At 37.6% G+C, this 22,615-nt stretch overlaps 1 protein-coding gene across 1 annotated transcript in view; it reads right to left on the bottom strand.

The window, feature by feature from the left end:
* itpr2 (inositol 1,4,5-trisphosphate receptor, type 2) overlaps positions 1 to 22,615 on the bottom strand; it is a 110,112-nt gene that overhangs the window by 76,252 nt on the left and 11,245 nt on the right. The window contains exons 5-28 of the mRNA XM_038299888.1: positions 19,091 to 19,249; positions 18,317 to 18,415; positions 18,147 to 18,230; positions 17,913 to 18,059; positions 15,550 to 15,645; positions 14,443 to 14,487; positions 12,129 to 12,280; positions 11,461 to 11,560; positions 11,214 to 11,374; positions 10,989 to 11,130; positions 10,742 to 10,900; positions 10,096 to 10,268; positions 9,826 to 9,945; positions 9,408 to 9,590; positions 7,824 to 8,075; positions 7,600 to 7,747; positions 4,556 to 4,703; positions 2,831 to 3,018; positions 2,594 to 2,717; positions 2,452 to 2,509; positions 2,184 to 2,349; positions 1,538 to 1,675; positions 275 to 361; positions 74 to 199 (exon numbers count right to left, since the gene is read on the bottom strand). Coding sequence (XP_038155816.1) covers positions 74 to 199; positions 275 to 361; positions 1,538 to 1,675; positions 2,184 to 2,349; positions 2,452 to 2,509; positions 2,594 to 2,717; positions 2,831 to 3,018; positions 4,556 to 4,703; positions 7,600 to 7,747; positions 7,824 to 8,075; positions 9,408 to 9,590; positions 9,826 to 9,945; positions 10,096 to 10,268; positions 10,742 to 10,900; positions 10,989 to 11,130; positions 11,214 to 11,374; positions 11,461 to 11,560; positions 12,129 to 12,280; positions 14,443 to 14,487; positions 15,550 to 15,645; positions 17,913 to 18,059; positions 18,147 to 18,230; positions 18,317 to 18,415; positions 19,091 to 19,249 — 3,255 coding nt within the window. The remainder of the gene's footprint in view (positions 1 to 73; positions 200 to 274; positions 362 to 1,537; positions 1,676 to 2,183; positions 2,350 to 2,451; positions 2,510 to 2,593; positions 2,718 to 2,830; positions 3,019 to 4,555; positions 4,704 to 7,599; positions 7,748 to 7,823; positions 8,076 to 9,407; positions 9,591 to 9,825; positions 9,946 to 10,095; positions 10,269 to 10,741; positions 10,901 to 10,988; positions 11,131 to 11,213; positions 11,375 to 11,460; positions 11,561 to 12,128; positions 12,281 to 14,442; positions 14,488 to 15,549; positions 15,646 to 17,912; positions 18,060 to 18,146; positions 18,231 to 18,316; positions 18,416 to 19,090; positions 19,250 to 22,615) is intronic.

Raw genomic sequence — 22,615 nt, 5'->3', positions numbered from 1 at the left:
ACCACAGCAGAGAGGGTTGGAGGGTCAAACAGAGAGAGACCACCAGCGAATGATTGCTGATCTAGACGGTCACCTTTTCGTAGGGGATCTGCAGCAGGTCCAGGACCACAGTGTGAGCCCCCATGTTCTTCAGCAGTCTCTGCAGCTGCAGCCGGTTCTTCTTATTCATGCAACACATCCTACTGAAGCGCTCCAGGATCTAATAATAGGAGATCAGTCTTTTTTAGTAAAATAATGAGCAGACTGAGAAGCAAAATGAGGACATGATGCTCACTTTTGTAAGAACGTCATAGTTGTTTTCTTGGTTGCTGTCCATCTGAGGCTTGCTCTCCCCATCTTGTACCGGACTTAGAACAGCCTCCTGGTGGAGAAAAGAAGGAAATCTGACTAAAGCTTGATATTTCTCTAAAAAGCAAGATGGTACAGCCGAATACCTTCTGTAATCATCAATTAGAATATGGTAAAAAAAAAAAGGCATAACTGAAAAAAAACAGTGATATAAAGAAAGTGACATCAAAGTGAAATTTCCTCATCTAACTGATACGGATCAGAAACACCAAAACTTGCTGAAGTTCTTTTGTTCTGTATGCAATGAAAATGTAACTTATGTAATGCAAATCCTCTCTTCATCTCTCACTTCTATACCTTTTATTTTTTGCCTTCATCTTGAAAACAAAAGTTTAATATTTACAGTCAAAATTTGCTTATGTACAATTTCTGCATTTATTTTTTCTTGCTGTATTTTTATATTTCAGCTTTATTTTATAACTTTTTTCGCTGCAGTTTATTCTCTTTTTGCTTGCTTCTTTAAAATATTAATTTTCCAGCTATAGTATTAATAAAGCTTAATTTATCCTACTTTGAGTATAATAAAGTATGGAGTTACTTTAGTTATTTTTATTAAATTTAAGGGAAAAAAATGCGATCTCAAAGGGGGAAATAATTTCAAAAGTAAAATAAACATATAGGAGAGAAAATACTTATGTAATTTGAGATTGAAGAAACAAGTTTTGAGATGAATGATTTTGTCATTTAATATATAAAAGAAATTTAAATTGACATTTGGAATATGATTCCCAAGGGAAAAGAAAAACTTTTTCATAAACATACTTTTACTTCCAAATATATTTTATTTTATGTAATCAGAGTAAAAATATCTTCTCTTAAAAAACATTTTCTCTCTCATCTTTCTTTCATTCTCTATCATTCAAAACCTTATTCTCTGATCTCAATTCAGGATTTTTTCTCTAGAAGTGAAAAATGTGTGATGGACGGGACTGTGTTCCTATTGATAACTGGGTGGTGATATTGCCTTTTTTTATTTTTTTATTTAAGAATTCAAAAAACATAAAACTAAATCCATAATAAAATGCTCTACCAGCTGATTGAGAAAAAAATAATTCTAAATTTACAAAACTTGTATCTTTTGTCAGAAATATATGAATAACGCAGCAAAAAAAAATAAAAAAAAATTATCTCCCAAAGATGCAGAGATGTGTTGAACACATAATTTTGTTGGGTACTTCCCTTGCCTTACCCCAAGCTCATCACTGCTGTACATTCCACTTTTCTCCACCCAAAGCTCCGACTTCTCCACAATAAGACGCAGCTTGTCCAGGTCTTCCTTGATCTGCGTATAGTTGTGTACATCCTGCTCCGAGACGAGGAGCTGTACCTAAAAACAGAAATAAAAGCAGAAGTAAAGCTGACAAATATTTAGATTATCGTTTTATCTCTGTTTCTGTGCATCAGTATTAAAAGGTATAATGAAGGATTCTCGTGAATTTTTGAAATGATCCGCCCTCTCCACTTAAAAAAAGCACAACCCTGTACCCACTCCTGAGGGTGTACGCCTAGTAAACACATGCGAGAGCATGCACAACAATATTTCTCCTCGTGCACGCTCTGTTTAAAAGTTGCTATTTGTATCACTCATACAAGCTTAATTTCCAAATGGAAATTTGCAATTTTTTCACTTTTTCAGACTCACCACTAGTAAGTGAAAATGGGGATGAGCATGCAACACAGCATTACGTAAACATATCACCAGAATGATTGATAATAAGAGGACCACTTATTTAGATGATCCACCCGGAAAAAGAACATCCTCCACTACCTTTATGTTCACCCATGTTGAAAAACGAGAGCCGTTTTGTCATAAAAATGGTGTATTTACTGTGTACCTGTTTAAAGGCCACCAGCATCTCAGACCTCTGACTGAAGTGTTTGAAGATAAGCTGTAGTGATCCAGAGACCAGAGGTGGATAATCTTGCATGATGAGATGAATAAGAACCCTCAGAAATGTGCGGCCACCTTCATCATCAAGCTCCAAAGCACTTAATTCAGAGCTAAAAAAAAACAAACAAAAAAACAACATTTGTTGTTAATAAATGTTTGAGACAGTGTGGAAAAAGAATGACCAAACCAAGTCTAAGCTTTTCTTCACCAACCTTCCTACAAACATGCCATCTGCTTTTGCTGCAATCTCATCAATGTCTGGTTCAGAAGCTGAAGAACAGATTAAAATATGGTAATGATTAAAATAAAAAAAAAACAGTCATATGGATATGCATGACAGGAGATGGATCTCACGTGTAAATGGAAGAAAGTCAGACATTGAGGAAGAGCTGTCAGGTATCGTTTTATCTCCAAACTCTTTCTTGTAGATGGACAACAGATAAGTGATCCTGTAGTCCAGCCTGACGCTTAGGATGAACTTAAAGGAGCACAAAAAGTAAACAGAGATTAACAAAACATTCTGATTAAAACAACTGTGAAAACATGATGGCTAATTTAAAAAGAATAAAAGAATCAAGTAGCAGCTCGCACTTGGAGGATTTCAATGATCTTCAGCTTGGTGTCCATCACCACCACGTCCTCGTTGTCCGGAATGAGGTGTCCTTTCCCGTAACGCAGGGAGGGGGGCGTGTCCGGCAAACCATGCGGCACACCTCGACTCATCACCATCTGAGTCATCATTTCCCCGACACCGTGGATTGTACGCAGAACATTGTTTCCTAAACAGAACAACCAATTCAGTCTGCTTGTGTTTAGAGGAGCATTAGCTGTATATTTGTTTACAGACGATAAAACGTAAAAAAAAAAGCTTATGACATGCATGGTAGAAAAATTAAAGATAAAAATACAAAATGCAGGACACCTTACAAGGATAAACAACAATTCAGGAGTACTAATGATTTATAACTTATTATGCTTATAAGGGTTTATAATGGTCAATATGTAATTAAGGCATAGATAAGATTAATTTGTCATTCAGAGTTGTATTTTCACTCCTAAAGCATCTTATAAGATTTGAATTTATTTTTAGGTTTCAAAATAATTAACGACCAAGGCCACATTAACCAATTGATCTTGAATGCTTGAAGTAATCTTGATGGTTTTATATATTTCCTTAATTCTGCATACATTGATCTGCTGCCTAATTTAATCAGAAATACTCAAACTAGAAAAGCACCCAGAGATCGCAGACCTCCGCCAAGCAGATATGACCTATACCTATAGCTAAAGCTCACATGACTGGATCATGACTTTTAAGTCCAATGCTGAAGCTGTCATGTGTCACTGCTGCCACCCTCTAACCTGGCAGCAGGTGTAGAACTGAGTTGAGTTTTATTAATCCGAGATGGCTGCCCTTTAATCTGTCCGTGAAAAGGAGGGACGTTTAGTACAATACTTTCAGCTGATGTGCCAGCTAGTTCCCGCCTTCATTAATATGCTTTCAGCCAATCGTAGCAGTTCATTTTTAAGTGACGTTCCGTAAGCTGATAAATCAAACTTTTTCCAAATCCTGTCGGAAGAAAAGCACAGACATCTTTCCGATCTACAACTGTAAAAATTGCCTCTCTTTGCTCCTTTTTAAAAAGAGAAATGGACCATATTTTAGCTAAAACTGAGTCAATTGTGACAGGTGAGTCCTCCAGCGTAGCCTTTTGTTGTAATGCCCCGGCAACATCCTTCTGACTGTCGTTATTCCTACATGCCCTTACCAAAAAAACACTGCTGGCATGTCATTGGTCCGATTGCTGGTTGTGTTAAGACGGGCGTATTAGCTGGAGTCTTTCAAGATGGATTTGCTGTTAGACTGAAAACTCAGAACTCATGATCTTGCAGCGCAAGGTTAGCCGCCCTGTTGTTTGGGGGGACACTGCTCCTTTCCTCCATAAGTCCATATCTCACAATGTTAACGAATCCGAATCGAAAAAAAAAAAAATTTCTGTATCAAAATTATGATCTGAATCATCACCAAAATTTAACAGATTGTTTCCTGACATGACGCTCACCTCTGGTAAATGTCAATAAAGTCCTTGCATTACTTTTCAAGTTATCCTATAACCAGACAGACAGAAAAAAACTCTCCTGAAAACATAACCCCCGTGGGCAGAGGTCAGATCAGGGCTCTCACCTGCCACTATGTGTATAATATAATTCAATCCAATGTTAAGAATCAAGTACTTTTGCTTCAAAACACTCATGTGCACCTTTAAACACAAACATGGCCTGATTAGGAGAGTTTGACATTTTCGGTTCACTAACCGGCCTCTAGATTCTTGCCGAGCTTGTTGAGCAAGCCAAAAGGATGCTGGACGATGTCAAGGATGGCCAGCAGGGTCCGCGTGAGGCGCAGCAGCTCACTGAAGTTGTAGAAACCAAAGTACACCAGGTTTCGGGCAAGATTCACCACCTAATAGATATTTACACAATAACAAAGATTTTAGGAAAGAAAGATACAGAAAGGGCACCGGTATAATGCTATAATATGGCCTTTGACAATAAAGAGAATATTTAAGATTTTATCTCAAATACAATTTGGATTGAAAGCAAAATGTTCTGTTTTTGTCATGTTTTGAATAAAACAAATCCTGATCTGTGCAGAGAAAAAGGACTCCAGAAGGAGTTAAATAATCCATTATTCTTGATTTTAGTGAGTGTGATTTTTTATTTTAATTTTTTTATACATTTTCCCTATACATCGACTTGTATGTAAAATACAAAAAAACATTTAGGAGGCTATCTTATAATTCCAATGTCATCAAAACTATATCTAACTTCTTAAAAATAAAGTTGACTCAAATGGCGTAAATTAGCTTGTAATAGTTTCCCTACTAGCTTTCACTAACCGGGTAGGCCAGTAGGCTATTTAAATTCATTTTCACAGATAATTGAAATAAAAACGCATTGACATTTTCATGTCTTTATCCTGATTTTTTCATAAGGACAGTTTGCATAAATAAAAAAAATAATAACTCATAACAGATGTACCAAAGAGTAAGTTTCAAAGAATGAATGTGGAAATAAAATAAACAAATACTTTGTTCAAAATAAGGTTCTGCCTGATCTTTAAGCATTTTCCCAGGGATTTTTTATTGCATTTAAGTTCTAATTTCAAGTTGTAATCTCTCAAAGTTCTCTTTCAGTCAAATTTTACATTTGTTTTTAATAAATTTTTCTCAGACATAACGATTTACAGGCAACATATATATTAAATATTTATACACAAACACAAACATAGAAACACATATACATGTTCCTGCATGATATAATTTAGGATTTTAATTCAAACATAAGCTTACATAATTCCTTTTTGTACTGAAGTAAAAACTACTTATCTGGATCCATGCATTCACTTCATCCCAAATAATAAATCTATTTAAGAAATTGAACTCATGCAAGTATCAAGAAACAGTCACACCATAGCAAACCATCCTACTACACTTCAATCAATCGAAATAAAGAACGTGAACATAAACCACAACAGAAAAAGACAGCAACAGAGCCCAATTCTCATTTAGTCTCAAACTGTACTTTGAGCCACGGTCTCCAGATTGGTTTAAAATAAAAAACATTAAATAAACAGAACTTTTTGTTATTTTTGATCAGAACATAACTTTCAGATGTCATATTAACAGTCGTCCTTTCCTCTGCTGCTACCTTCCTCCTCAGTATGATGGATTTTTTGCGAAGTCACATCAAAATGCAAGCAACTGTCCACAGCAGTTGCATGCCAATCCGGGAGGAGAGAATCTTTCAAAGTCAATGACTCAATGCAACCAGCTGGGCTTCCTTATTATAGAAAACAATATTAACTAATTTGCTTGAATGGCTCGATTGAATTGACTTTGAGTTCTCTTGAGATGGCATGAGTTGTGAATTGCCTCTACCTAAATTAAACCCACTTCATTTGATTTGACAGAGAAAGCACAACAAAAAACTTCAAATGAGAAAAAAAATCATTGGAACTTTTCCTGTACTGAAAGCTTTGATCTGTGTAGTGGAAAGTTAGGACATGGATTTTATATATATATATATATTAATCACTCAAAATTACTTTTAAATCACCGACATTCGCTTAATAAAGATCCCAGTCCCGGCGCCATTTTTGTTGTTTTGTACACATTCTCGAGTGATTTGAAAAAGCCGCGAGATTTTCCGCCAGATGACGTGATTTTTGTCCGGTAATTGGCACGAATTAGACACACCCACCACCCAGATAACCCTAGATTAAAAATTATTGGTCAGGGATTAGGAAAATTGCCATAATTGTATGCCATGCGCACAGTGTAAATATGGCTATCACATGGCAGTCCTCTGTACAGTGATGCAGGTCATACATTTAAAACTGTTCAAAAAAATTCTTTTCTCTTAGAAATTGGAGAGGTGCATTTAAATGTTATAGAGCTAAACATGTTAAATTGGTGACCTGTTATGTTATTATTATTGTCTTGTTGCTGCATTTATTTTGTCAGGGAAAACTAATCCTGAGTCAGTTAAAAGTCAGGGAATTCTGAAATTATATAAGACTGTGGAAACCCTGTATAAAATAACTGTATAATGATTCTCTAGAAAAGTCACATTATATTAATAGTATTATCTTGAATAAACATACCGTGACTCTAAAATAAAAGCTATTCATTTGTGACATTGACTTCTGTCTTGTGATTTATCTTAAGTTTTTAACCTGTCAAGTTTTTTTTTTAGATTTTTAACATTACAATTTATAATTTTCCAAGCACACAACAGTTTAAAGCAAAGTTTAGTTTGAAAAGAATGTGCAGGAAGGATTGAAAAGCATGTTAACACGGTAATGTAGGCTTGAGTTTATTATCTGACGCATGCATGTAAACTTAAAAAATACTGAATTACAAAAAATATATATATATATATATATACAAAATTTAATATGAGGAACTATATTTATCAAACATTATTCTGGGCAAGTAGAAATTGTTTCTGTGCAAATGAAATGTGAAATTCACTTTCCCGAAGGGCGAGTGGTAAAAATCCTTTTTTTTTTTTACTTTCTTACTTAAAATGTTTTAGAATTTTTCAGCTTTTTTATCAAACTGGTAGATAAAATGACATTTTAGTCTCTTCATGTCTTAATTTAAGAAGTCAAAGCCTATCCGTATGTGGGCATAAGGAAATGCTAGCATTTATTCTAACCGTACATAGCAGTGCTTTTTAAAACCCAAGTAATGTTTAAGTCTAAAATTTTAAGGTATTTATTGAGTGTGAAAATTTGTTATTAGCTTAAATTATAACAAGAAATAAACTAAAGGGTTTTTAAAGAGGATATTTACCTCTTGTGTGAGTTCGTTCTTTTCTTTGTCCCCAAACGGATAATGTTGGGCGACCACATCTTTCAGATAGTCGTCCACAAATTCCATAGTGCTTTTAAATCTCCTCTTCATTTCCTCTCTGGAGTTGTCAGTGGATTCATACTCAAACCTGCAGAACAAACCAAAGATGTGAGAGAATGTATTAAAAAGAAGAAGACTAGTCATTTTAAAATAGAGATGCTCACTCTTTTATGGAGATCTTGGAGGGAATTTCAGTCCAAAGACGGGCATAGCGGACGGGAACCACGGCCTCCTGTGGTTCGCAGTCCACATGCATGTGAAGCATGAGGCGACAGAAGGACGCTCTGAGGTTGTAGGGCAGGCAGTCGTCAAACATGCAACGCAGGATTAGATCCACAGGGAGATGGACAGAGATCTGGTTGATGGCGAGATACTGACGATCCAGACACATTTTGGCAAAAAGGTTCAGCTGACACCTGGAGAGGAATAGAGGGAGACAACGAACATTGCAATTCATCTTTGTTGATTTTAAAACAAAAAAAAACCTTAACATAAAAACCTGGATGACTTAACTTTCTGCTCCTGAATGCAGATAAAACAGACTTTATAGGCTTTTGACCAGAGTCTGATTAGTCAGTTACCTCATTTAGATGGGAATAAATTTATCTTGGATAATAAAGTAAAAAATCTTGGTGTTATTCTTTTTTTTATCCAGACCTGTCATTTAAATCCCATATCAAAGATGTTTCTTGAATTTCCTTCTTTCATGTGCGGAATATTGTAAAATATATTTTAAAATTTAAAATCTCCTGTTCAGGGGTGATACTGAGAAACTAGTCCATGCATTTCTTACTTCAAGGCTGGATTATTGTAAGTCTTTTACTTCTTTAGCACAAGTAAAAAGCTGTCTAATACATAATTACTCTAGTAAAGTATAGATTTAGAGACAACATTTCTACTTAAGTGAGATAAAGTATTTGCATTTTTTGTTACTTGACACCTCTGGCAGTTGTACTATCAACAGTGTTTATTATAAATGTTATTATATTTTTTTAGGTTATTTTATTTTTTGCAGTCATGTTCAAAATAAACTAATACACTTCGCTAAAGTTTTTTTTCCTGTTTTCTTTTTTGTGTGCTATTAGAATACAGCATCCTTCTCACCAGCAGCCAGAACTGTTGATAAAATGCAGGATGGATCACAGCTTTCATGCTGTTTATGCCAAAGTCTGACCATATGCTGCAGCTGAAGTGGAAACTAATTAGACCAGGCAAAGTATTTCTGATCTGTTATAACCCAGCTTTGGTGGAACTGTTTTATACTCATTTAGCTGAGAGGAGTGACACCTTGGCCTGGTCTTCTTCTGCTGCTGCCCATCTGGTTCACAGCTCAACATATGCCTTTAGAGGTGGCATTCAGCAGACCTTGGCTGTGGCTACAACCAACCTAATGATGTATTTTATCATCTCATATGCCCCTTCTCCTCTAACATCAGCTAGGTTTTTATCCAAACAACAGATCTCAGGATGGTTTTCTTTAGTGTGAGAAAAGTATCTGGAATATGTATGGAAGAAACAACCACAACATGTGCAAAGTCACTTATTTCCCCTTTAGTAATTCTGTGTTTGAACTTAGATTCCTAGATAGATTTTTTTTTGTTGTTAGATGATTTGCTTATCCATTTTTGTTGTAGTATACCATCAATCTGCTGTACCCTTAACCCCCCCCCTCCTTGGCGGTTTTTCCCCACTTCTTGACAATCGTTGGCTCAAACTAAACAGGATGAATGCAAAAGCAGCACCATTACCTGTAGAAGGTGAGCACGCCTGCATCCATTTTATGGTTGTTTTTAGCATCCTGGGCCAGGTGGCGGATGGATTTGCCATAAGGCTCCTTGTTTTTGTCGATCCAGTAGAGCCAAACCTCCTCTTCCTCCCCCTCATCTGGGGACATGGAGGAATCAAGGGAGTTGTCCGTGCTCGAGATTAGCCTGGTGAAGAGCAGGGACAGATTGAGAGCCTATCAGAAAATAAACAAACAAAAAGGAACAAACACAATCGACATAGAGCTGCTGCAGCGGTAAAATATCCATTTCAAAGCAGGCACAGCATTGGAGGGAAAGGTGCTGTCACACACAGAGGAGACTGTGTGCGTGTTCAAACATCTTTAATGTGTGGAATATGACAAAATGGTTGAACTGTAGACGTCTCATGGTAGCGACTTACTTTGTCTTAATGAGGATGTCCGCATTAGTGGCATTCAGCATAAATTTAATGATAAGCTCCTGTGTGACGGGGATAGCGGTCTTGTTGGATGCACAGAGATCAGACAGGTAATCCAAGAATCTGACAGGATGAACCAGACATGAATTGATCACGTTTTATATAAAATAAGACCACAGACCAGTTAAAGTTAACATAGACAGTATATTTATTCTTTTATTTTTATTGAAAAATAACCACTGGCTTTGAGAGTTGAATGATTTTGTGTCTCACCTGGGCTCTCGATTTTTCCTCAGCAGGCCAACGAAGGTCTCAATCTCTCTGGCTGTGATGTGTTTTTCCAACAGCTTGCGGTTGTTGTGCAGCAGGGCGGTGATTGTGTCCTCAGCCAGAATCTCATATCCCATCTGACCCTGCATGATGTGGAACTTTTTGGCTATATATTCCTATGAGGCAGAAAAAAAACAACACTTATGTTCTTTGTTTTTTATGTACAGAAAACTTGAAATGTAAAGAAAAAAAAAGAAATTCCGCATGACTGAAAGCTACTTAAGAAACTGAACCTAAAAAAAACATTCGTAGAAAATTGAAAGTCACAGCTGGAGTTTATTTTTGTCAAGATTAAAACAGCTATTTATGTGAGCAACTAATTATAAAACACCTTTTAAAATGTCAAAAATGATGAGAAGCTTGACTGAAACAATTCAAAGATGGTAAAGAAGTACTCCAAAGGACTTTGAACTGACTGTTTGGGCAACAAAGCATTGACCAGTGCAGTGAATGCCAAACTTTCCAGATATTTCTTTGATAATACAAAACAAGAAAACAAAATTTTTAATTTAATTCAATTATACTTAAAAAAAAAAAAAAAAAAGATGAGCTGTTATAACTACAGGATGCGTGAAGGCTCGCTTTATACCTGGTTCTTGCGGTAGTCCTGTTGGGAGTGTCGCAGCACTCTGTAGCAGAGTCTAAACATGTATTTGAAGTGAGCGTAGCGCTGGTCTCCCAGTTCCTCCAACCTGAACATTGGACCATCACCATTATCTTTGAATGGAGCCGTCAGGATACCAAATATCTGAAGGAACCAAACATGAAGGATAAATTGGAGCAGATTAACACCCAGAGCTGGAAATCACTAGGATATTTTTTTTTCTTGCACTTACCTGGGAAAGGATGTACTGCTCCCTCATGAGTTTCTGCCTCTCACGGTTGGGCGTAGAGGTGGCCACAGAGAGGATGTCCTGTCCGTGGTTTGGCACCATGCACACAAAGAAAATCAGGTCCTCCAGTAGTGTCGTGACAAACCTAAAGGGATAACGCAGCTTGAAAATCCAAAAGTACAAATGCCCCCAGCTTTTCCCCACCTCCCTTCAGTTAGCGTTCTTTACCTCCTCTCATTCTGAGTGATGTTGGCGCACTGAAGCTTCCTCACGGTCGCTTCCAAGACCTGGTTGGCATCATTGGCAAAGTCCAAATCTCTGACCTCTGATAATGGGACAGAGACGATGGCAAACGCCTCTTTGTCCTCTTTTGTGGAACAGGTTCCAATCTAATCCCAAAAGAAAGCACGTTACCCATTCTGCATGTTGGGCCTATTAGTGTTTGTTAAGTTTGTGTGGAGCAGTTTGTGCAGACCTTGAGCATAACTGGACGCTCCTCATCTGTATCAATGGCAATGTTGGTGCTTGTCACCCAGGTGTTGGTGCACAGATGTCGAAGTCTCACGTAGGAATTTCTGAGGAAGAGTTAACAGACTTGATGACTAAAAAACCACATGATATAAATGTCGGTTAGTTTGAAAAAAAGTCCTGCAGAGCGTTGTAGTCATTTACCACCATTTGTGGGAAAACAAAACCTGCATAAAAAAATTGTTTATCTTATATCTAAATTAATTATTTCATCTTTATTTGTCCAATTTCTAAGCAAAAGCAATTTAAATCAAAATTTCCTGTCTGAAGTTATAAACTTGTATGTAGATATTCCCTAAAGCAATCGCCTTATATTTAAAATTAAATTCTGTAATTTAGAAAACAGAATAAGAAAAAAAAATATAAAAATTTCAAGCTTATCTTTTTCTACATACTTATCCAGGGAAATGATCAAATTAGTTTTCAAAGTTCTCAAAATGGCATAAGAACCTTAAAGTCAGTTGGATCGACAGTACTTGTAATAGTCATACATAATAACAATGAAAAAACGATAAATGAATGACGACAAAAGTATCTGTGGGTCAAGCAGTATTAACACACTTCCTCTGGTTCAAAGGAGTGAATGCATCTGGTGCAACCTGGTGAGGGACTGACCTGGGCACGAGGCAGTCCGCCCGCTGCAGGGTGGTGGCATCCAGCTCAAACAGAGAGGCAATGTCGTTCCCATGGGGAACAGAAACCAGAGTGTAGGCAATCTTCTCTGCGGCTTGGTGCTTCCTCTTGGAGAACACAGCTTCGGTCTCATTCTGCAATAAAAACAAACGATGACACTTATTACTGTTACCACATTAATCCTTCCCTCTGCTCACCTAAACATATACAATCCTTAATTTGTGATGTATGAACTAATAGCTTAGTTGCTGGCCTTAATTAGTGCACACAGTTCTTTATTTGTGAGGACTATGTGATAGTTATTGTTTTTAGTTATTGTTTGGGTACAATCCATCCATCCTCTTCCACTTTCCGACGGCGGGTCGTGGGGGTAGCAGCTTATAGGGAGGCCCAGACGTCCCTCTTCCCTCGGCCCAGCTCCTCCTGGCATTCCAAGGCCAGCCGAGAAACAGTCCCTCAAGCGTATCCTGGATCTCCTCCTGAGCCTCCTCCCAGTGGGACATGCCTGAGCCCCCTCAACTGGCTCCTGTCGACGTGGAGGAGCAGCGGTTCTACTCTGAGTCCTCCCCGGATGACTGAGCTCCTATCACCCTATCTCTAAGGGGCTCTCCCAGACACACTACGGAGAAAACTCATTTAGGCTGCTTGTATCTGGGATCTCAGGCTTTTGTTCATGACCCAAAGCTCATGACCATAGATGAGGGTAGGAATGAAGATCGACCGGTAAATCGAGAGCTTTGCCTTTTGGCTTAGCTCTCTCTTCATCACAATGGACCCGTACACCGGGTTTGGGTTTTAAGTATTTTAAAAGTATTTATAAGGAAGGTCAGATGCTGATGTTGGCTGATGAGGCTCTCTCCTCCCTTCCAATCCTCGCTGTCAGGTTGAGGTCAGGACTCCATACAGAGCGCTGCTGGATGCATTTATGTCCAACAGGACAGAGAAATCTGTTGCTTCTTTCCAACCCAATGGGCCACACTCATTTGGCTTCAATTTAGCAATTTAGTAGCAGTGTTTCAATCTATAGAAAAGAGGTTCAAACATCTAGTAGTGACAGCAGGATGGACCAGGAAATAAAATAACGAACGGGCCAAGTCAGTTCTTCTTTATCCTTCCTGCTCTCACCTGCAACCATAAGCTACAGATCCTTCACACTGAAAGGAGTCCGCTGAGGTCGTTTGAGGTTCTAAACAGGATACCTCCTAGGCTCAATCCCCAGGGGTTTTCAGCAGAGCCAGAACATGTTGGTGGAATATATATCCCCTCTGGCAACAAAGCACTTTGGGATTAATAGGGGGACAGATGTTTGGTTTTCCTGACCGAACGGACAGATGGATTCAGATAAATAGCAAAGGACAATATGTTGTACTACTAATTATATGTTTTCCAGGATTATTAACATAATAAATTCAGTCCTTCTCAGAAAGTAGAAGCTGAGTAAAGTAGATACATTTTTTTATTGATGTTACTCATCATTAATGATAAAAATTTTATAAAAACAACAAAATAATAGTTTAAACCAGATCCTAAAGATTTACAGCATATCAACCAGCCCTAAATTCCGTAATTCAAAAAGTTTGAGAAATAAAATGTTGATGAATGCTAATAATCACTGCTGACTGACTGAAAACAGATGGACATGCGCCACAGTACAGTTGACTGCATCTCCCACTAATGAGGTATCAAATCACACAGACGAGCAGACAGACAGGCACGACGTTCCTGGGCTGCATCAGTTTGCAGATGCAGCAGAAGAAGGTAAGGGTTAACGTCTCCCACTGTTCTCTGCATGTCAATGGGAAGCTCCCCAGAGCTGGCTCTACGCCTCAGCTTCTCCATCCTCTCAGCCCCCCCCCCCTCCGCTGGTGACTCACCCAACCAGTTTAGCACAGACGAGTGAAGCGGAGCAGACAGCACGTCTGCCTTCCCCCTCCATCCTCTTGCACTTTTTCCTCGCTTGCTGGGCACCCCCACACCCAGACGTTATGTAAGGAGCCCCCTGTGTGCCTGAAATTCGGACTTAACAACTTAACAAGTGATTTGCATAATCACAGGAGACAGGGAGCTGCCTTGAATTCTGAAAGTGCTGCAGTATTTGTTACCACCACTGAAACTCTGATAAATACATCACAGCGCAGCTCATTTTCTGTGCATCAAGCAGAGGGAAATGGGAACTCATAATGTCAACAACAACCATAACAAATGTCAAATAAGTGTGAATGAATCTCGTATTAATTGGCAGAACGATGGCTTTACAATCAGGTGCTTTGAAAACATGTTTACTCCACTGACTCACCTCTCCTTTGGGCTCCTCTATATTGTTTTTGTATTCCGGATTCAGCTGCGGAGAAATTAAACAATCAGAATCAGAGAGCTCTTATAACGGACCAGCTGTCATAAAATACAACACCTAGGATTAGATGGTATCAGGGAAAACAATGGGAATGCTGCCACCTACAGCAAGGTTTTCAAAAGCCTTTTAGTTGCAATGAAAGCAAAATAGAAAATCGTTGCTATAAAGGTACAAAAAAAAGTGAATTAATTTGCGAAAGTTCACTTATCTGATATAAAAAGTGAAATTAATATTAGACATTTAATGAAGACAAAAAGATAATTGATGATTATGGCTTATAGCTAAGAAAAAACTAAAGTTTATCTTCTTAGAATCTTTACTGTATCACCGCAGTGAGTCCATGTTGCTTCAGACTTTGCCTACGTCTAATCTGCCTTATATCAGGTTTCATCTTCATCAGCGGATGAAAGAGCTTTTGTAGGTTTTAGGTCATGTGTGTATGCTGGGAGTTTAAAGATTACAGAATGTTTCATACATTTAAAAAGAGAAGCCCTGTCCAGTCCTCTTGGTGCTGAGACCAAGTGAGAAGATTCTGCCATCGTCTCTGGTTCAATTTTGGATTAACATACAGTCGTAATCAGTGGGTTTTTTTTCCAACCCAATCTTCCATTATTTAACATGAATGAACCAGTCTGACCAACCAGCTTCTTTAATGACCTTCCATGGATCATCCCCCTTTTTGGAGGGTCACAACATGCCTGTTAATTCAGCTTTTTCCGCCATGATTAAGTGGCCCATAACATAAAAGCAATACATTTTCATATAAAAACAATAAAATTAGATTAATGATGTTATGTCATGACCGCATCTTCTTAGAAACAAAATCTTTTGTTTTAATTAACTTCAAGCCATAATCATATCAATCCTAACTAACAGAAATAAACATTATGAATATATCCCTGTGTGTAATAATTCTATACAAGTTTCACTTCAAACTGAATCCTTTAGTTAATTCTCTTTCTTTGATAATTTACTTTAAAATAAACTGCATTACATCATCGGATAAAGAAACGGGTTAAAACAGAAACCGAGAGCTGAGTGTAGTCTCACCTCTGCAGCCAGGTAATTCCCAGTGGCCAGGTGTTTGAAGCGGAAGAGACTGTTCCACTGACCCGCTCCACCCCTGCAGGGGTCATAGTGCACAACCTGCCGCAAAGGCAAAACAAGAAAATCATTCACGTGGAATTATCTCTTTTCACCAACTCTTCAGGGTGTTTTCTGAGTTGGCCTGCAAAAAGTCTTCTATTTTGCAAGTATTTTGCAAGCGACTGTTAAACAAAATGCTTCATGTTAAATTAATTCAATCGTGAGATAAGAAAAGAGGTCAGAGGTGCCCTTTTTGATTCGTAAGCCCTTGCAATATATTTCACCTATCACAGTGGGACAGAATGGGGCTTTGTCATTGTTCTGCCTAACGGCTTTTCAGCCGCTGATATGGTAACTTAAGTGCATCCTGGCACAAACAGTTGTGCAATAACAGGAACTTAGAACATGTTCCTGCTGATAAAGATTAAACATCGAGCCTAGAAAAACGAAGTAGCCTAACAGACACATCTTGCTAGCTTCGATTCAAACATATTAAAGCACAGTCATTCTGTTGGTGCTTTTAACCAAAACTATACCTGCTCTTAAAAGGTTTTTAATAGAGCAATGCTCTACTGACCAACAGTAACAGAAATGCATCATAAGAGGGAAAATGAACTGAATGATTACACTGGCAGCCATGTTTAAGTCAGAAGAGGCTTTAATCAGATGCAAACTTTCTTTGATCTGAGTATTATGTTTGAAATAAATGTACAGTATTTATTTATTTATTTATTTTCCTTTTCAAATTGCTCTTGAAACACCTGAATTTTTCCACCGTGGAAAAATCAAGGATCACTATTTTCTATTCTTATTTGAGATTTAAAAAAAAATGCTGCAGTCATTTTCTCCCCCAGATCACTCCTAGCTGGTGTAGACAAAATAAATGTGGGTCCCCATCCCGCTTTGCTCATCACAGTTCCAGTTGTTTTCCACTTTTAATTATAGCTTTGACTATAGACCTGGGCACATTTAGATCAGGATCCAGTTCCTGAATTAAAAAGACCAAAACATTAACACTTCCTCAACTGAAATAGCATGCTTTTTTACAACTATAAAAGAGTCTACTGTCAACTAAAAGTCACTGGCAGGCTTTTAGCTAGCCATGCATACAGCTGCACTTGGTACTGCCTTTACTAAAAAAAAAATTGTAGGCCCTGTTTTTCCCCTGGAATTTTCACTCAAATGTTAAAAATTTTACAAGCAGTAGTTGCTGGATTTGGAAAAATTTAACTTTGACTGCTCGATGCACCAACCAATCAGAGAAGCTGATCTGCGAGCTTGCAGGGAGACAGACAGCACTGGTCATGCAGGGTTACTATGATCGCTCCACTGAAATAATTTATTAATGCCTAAATTAACTTACAACATCTACTTCCAACCACCATGAACAGTAGAGAAAGATCCCCCAGGAGGTGACCTGGCCTGAAGCAGCTTCTCCTAGGGATTCCATCTGACATCGCACCTCTGGTATGTGGGGGTCGGCGCGACTCCAACAGCGGAATAATATTTTAAGGCAGGATTGTAATCTTGATGAAATGACTGCACAGATAGTGTTTTGAGGTGGATTCTCGCTTGAGAATATATTAAAACTACTTTTTACCCAGTGATCACAGCAAATACAGTAAATCCACTCACTGCCAATGAGAGTAGTACAAGGAGCAGCACAAGCATCAGACGCATCTGGACACACTTTACTGGACGTACTACTGGCTGGTCAGATACTCTTGAGGCATGTCTGAGCTTAATGAGTACAAGCAATAAAAATAACACTTTCTGATTGCAACATTATATTATACCTAAATATGATCTCATATTTTCCTTATGAAATTTCCACATCTAGTCAACCACACATAGTTACCATAATCAGGACAAAAATAGTGTTGCAACAAGACAAAAAATGTAGGAAATAGCATTTCGAAGAGTCTAAATTTCAAAATTTTCCAAAGGAAGATACCCCTAAGCCTAAAGATGTGATACACCAAGGTGCACACCCCATTAAATATTTCTAGCTAAAAGTCTGGCCACTGGTGTCCCAAAGCTTAAAAAAGAATAAATAGGGTAAACTAATCAAATCCTGATCAAATTAAAGATGAAAGAAAAAAAAATGACCAAAAATAGGTTTACTATCTATTCTAGCTAGTTAATAAGCCTACTCGGGTGATTTTGTTCAAAATAATTATTTGTCAAGGCAGATTTCCTTTAGACACTAAATTAATAAATCCAAAAGTTGGATTTAAAAGTCCAAATAAATTGGAAGGTAAATATTAAATGTTTAAATCAAAACATGATCTGAAAATAAGAATGTCTGAAACCATTTTGTGCTTTACCTCAATCTCCCAGAGAGCCTTGGAGCTGGTGGCCGAGGTGGCCGACTGCCGCAGGGTGGTCCTGAGAAAGACATGCTGCTGTTCCTTGTACTCATCACCGGTGAGAAACTTCTCCTGCTCAGCATGAAACAGCCTCACCACATCACCCTGTTTCAAGAAGGCCACAGCTAAGAATACAATCCCAACAACGGCATTGCATTTTGGTCATGGCAAAATACCAAATAGCCAACATACCCCCTTCAAAACGTCTTCCCTGTAGTCACTGAACTTCATGAACAAGGTGACTTTCCAGCTGGTGTTACAGTTGACAGCATTCACCTGTAACGGTTAATAAAAAGCTGGTTAAAAAAAAAACTAAAACACTGCTTCATGCCGATAGCGTTCAAAAGGTGAAGCTTCCCCACCTCTTTGCAGCCACGATTGTCCAAAAGCTCAATGTTGCTGGCATGAAGGGGCTGCCCAGCATTCACTGGCATCAGCACCACCTTGTCTCCAACCACCACCTGGATGCAAGTCGGAGTCAGTTAAATACAGGCAGGAGGGACAGGTCTGCACTTTAGAGTGCTTTTTTTATACATAAAAACTAAACATAAGACAACAGTGAATTCATGCAAACTTCTTTTTTTCCACAGCAGTGTCAACACAACATGCTGGGCTAATTGTGAGAAAAAAACTGCATTCATAGAATGTCCAACATATGGATTTGTCTAACCCATGGTGAATAATGAGGAAAACTGTGCCTAACTATCATTGTTTCCACATAACATGCTGTCTGACTGAGAACCACAAAAGTTGCATCCTTAAGGTCAGACATTTCTGCAAGCACCCACAGCCACAATGCCACTGCTGGAACAGGAGATAAAACCCTTTCACTGTGCAATGCAGGAAACAGTCTCCATGCTTTTGAAACCGTTTTTACAACCATGCTTTTCACTCTTATTCCGTGTCTAAACATACAGGCACCATGCAAAAAGCAGGGGCAATACCTTAAATTACAGGATGCTAAAAGCCAGAAAAGAAGGACAAAAAAAATAAATAAACATTTTTTTTAAAAATCGGAAATGTTACTGGAGCAGCACGATGAACTGACAGTCCACTGAAGACAGAAAGAAATGCCAAGTTACTGGGATACAGAATAACCCCGAGACAAAAAGAAGAATGAAATAAGAGGAACCTACATTGTCTCCTTCGCTGCGGAGCTTCCAGAAAGGCTGGATGTAGAACCAGGAGCCCTCATTTCCAGCTGGGTCCAGAGAAACCCGCATAGCATTTTTCTCCAGTAGTGCAGGCAGACGTTTGTTCACCGTCAGGTACTTATTACTCTTAATGTGGAGAAGCTAGAACCAAACAATTAGACTGGTTAGAGCATGCAACGAGGGAAACTTTGGCAAATAAGGACATAATGAGTATTAAAAATGTCAACTTAAGGTAATTTTGTCACCAGTTATGGTGCTGTGAGCAATTTCTTTTTTATGATGAAAGAATGATAAACAGATATATCTTAGCTTGATCTGGATCAATTGCTCACTCCTTGTAGTTTTCTTAGGATTTTTCCAAAATAATGAAACCTAAATAAATCCATATCCTAAACATTATGTAAAAATGTCCTGGTGCTTTCTAAAACTTAAAATATCAGTTATTGGGAAGGGAGATTTAACTCTTCTGACTGATTTTTGACAGAGTAAGACTACTATACTTTTATTCATTCATATATATATATATATATATATTAGTGCTGTCAATCGATTAAATTTTTTTAATCGAGATTAATCGCATCAATGCCTGAGTTAACTCGCGATTAATCGCATTTTCATCGCAAATTTTTTTTCTGATTGAAAATCATTTAAATACTCTCGATGACATACAAAAAATACATACAGGCTAGGTTTGTGCCAATGTTCTTTTTTTAAAATGAAAACAGGTCACAGACACTGATTTATGCCATAGAAACATATGGCAAGAAGATGGGGAGGCATGTAGCAAAAAATACCAAATATGTAGCCAAAAAAAGGCCCTGAAAACAGGCTGATGTAAAAGACAGTCTTTACAGTTAATACAGTCTTTTGAACAAAGACAAGCATTTTACCCTACTGCTATAAAATGCAGTAGAGTTAACATTAGATGTTAATTAACCAAGATAATAATGAACAATTTTCAATCAATACATCAAAATCAATAGACCAACATCACTAGATGGAGGTAGTCTATGCTCTAGAAAGTTACTTTTCAGCCTCTTAACAAAAATGAGAACACACACACACCCACCCACCCACACACAGACACGCGATACTGACCTGTGGCGTACACAGACAGCAAGAGTGCCGTAGCAGATTCCATTTCACCTCAGTAATCTGTTTTCTCAGCGTATTTCAGGTTGCTGCTAGTTACCAGACACTCAACTTGTTTGTTGGTGGTGGGGCTTAAAGAAAAGGCACTAGCGCTACCCAGTGTATGAGCGTCTTTTTTCCTTGAGGAGCTCCGCTCTCGAAGCCTATGGAAAATGCATAGACTGAGGGAAAATAGCCCCGCCTTCCCGCAGGCTGCAGCGGGATGTACTTGGAAAATTGTACCATAAAACCACATAGCGTTATTCTCACGTTAAAAAAAATTATCGCCGTTAAAATGGCCTCGCGTTAACGCGTTAATAACGCGAAAATTTTGACAGCACTAATATATATTTATATATATATACACACACGCTTTTAATATATCAATAGCATCTTTCTTGGAAAAACGGATGAGGAAGAAATAAAGAGTATTGTCAATAAAATTGTGGATAAAAAATCAAAAGATTGGGTAGACATGGACATGACCTTTGTGAAGGAAATCATGTCTTATGTAATTAAACCATTTACCTATATCTGTAATTTGTCATTTTCATCAGGAAAATTTCCAGACACCATGAAAAGTGCAAGGGTAATTCCCATTTACAAAAACAGTGAGAAATGTATGTTTAGTAATTACAGACCGATATCGTTGTTACCACAGTTCTCAAAAATTTTGGAGAAATTATTTGTAATCAGATTAGATACATTTATTGATAAAAAATAATATTTTAAGTAGCACTCAATACGGATTTAGAGCCAAAAACTCGACATCAATGGCTCTTATGGAACTGATAGAACAAATAACAAATGCAATTGATCAAAAACAATATTGCGCCAGTATTTACGTTGATCTAAAGAAAGCATTCGACACGATTGACCATAGCATTTTACTCAAAAAACTCATTAAATACGGGATTAGAGGGACGGCATTACAGTGGATCTCGAGTTATTTGGAAAAAAGAAAACAGTTTGTACAAGTACATGATACTAGATCCGAATTTTGTGAAATTACATGTGGAGTTCCACAGGGTTCAGTAATTGGACCAAAGTTGTTCATCCTATATGTTAATGACTTGGTAAATGTGTCAGAGTTTTTCAAATGTGTCCTATTTGCGGATGATACCACTTTTTTTTGTCAAGGTACAGATATAGAATGGATGTTAGAAATAATGCAAACAGAATTTATGCAAATACAAAAATGGTTTAAACTTAATAAATTATCTTTAAATTTGGATAAAACAAAATATATGTTATTTACAAGGAGACAAAGAACTGTTAATATTCCATTTAAAGTTGATGGTGTAGAGATTTGTAGAGTTAGTGAGGTGAAGTTCTTGGGTGTGATTATTGACGAGAGATTAACATGGAAATCCCACTTGAATTATTTAAGAACAAAAATAGCCAAATCAATTGCAGTGTTTTATAAAGTAAGGGATCGATCATGCACTGTATATGTTGTATAATGTATTAATTGTTCCACACTTGGTCTATTGTGTTGAGGTATGGGGAAAGGCATGTTAAACTAGTACAAAATCTGTTTTTGTTTCGCAAAAAAGGGCTATAAGAGTTATTACTTGAAAACATGGCAAATATATTGTTTTGTAAATTGAGGTTATTAAAATTCTATGATTTAGTTGATTATAATATTTTGTTAGTTATGTATAAGGCACACCTAAATACATTACCCTCAAACATCCAAAAAATCTTTGCAAAGAGAGAGAGCAGTTATAACCTTAAGGGGACACAGATTTTTAAGAAACCCAAATTCAGAACCAGTTTGAAAGAACGATGTACCTCGATACAAGGAGTCAAACTGTGGAACGAACTACAAAATGATGTTAAAAATGCCAAATCACTGCACATGTTTAAGAGAATGTTAAAGACTGGATTCTTGAAGAAGTATGAAATAGTATAAAGTGAGCTCATACTATCGTTGTTTAGTTGAGATTGACGACTGACTTTGTTTTTGTTGCAGAAGATAACCATTTTTTTCCCTGTTTAGTTTCAGAGCTGAGAAAAAAGGGGCAGATATTATAAGATTTTTTTCTTCCTTCTGCTGCCTTTCATTTCATTTTGTTTTAAAATTTTGAAATACATATGTAGTATGTCTGTGTGTATATATGTATGTAATGTATGCAGATGGATATGTAGTTATTAGGGATGGGACGATTTATGAAAACCGTCAGAATCGTTCGGTTCGACTGTCTCGGTTCGGTTCGCGTGTGTTTCGTTCGGTTCATGCGCTGCTCCTTTTTCTCATAGAGGAAGCGATTACACTCCAGAGCAGAAGGTGGCAGTACTGCGACCAAAGCCAACCGCCAGTAGTAAACAAGAAGAAGAAGAAGCGAAGCAGCTTAGCCGGGTGTAGCAGGGAAA

Source organism: Cyprinodon tularosa, unplaced genomic scaffold, assembly GCF_016077235.1.
Source record: "Cyprinodon tularosa strain WSP-4 unplaced genomic scaffold, ASM1607723v1 ctg44, whole genome shotgun sequence".
In the NCBI taxonomy this organism is placed as follows: Eukaryota; Metazoa; Chordata; class Actinopteri; order Cyprinodontiformes; family Cyprinodontidae; genus Cyprinodon; species Cyprinodon tularosa.
Note: the sequence above shows the minus strand (reverse complement) of the source record. Positions and strands in the feature narration are given on the sequence as shown.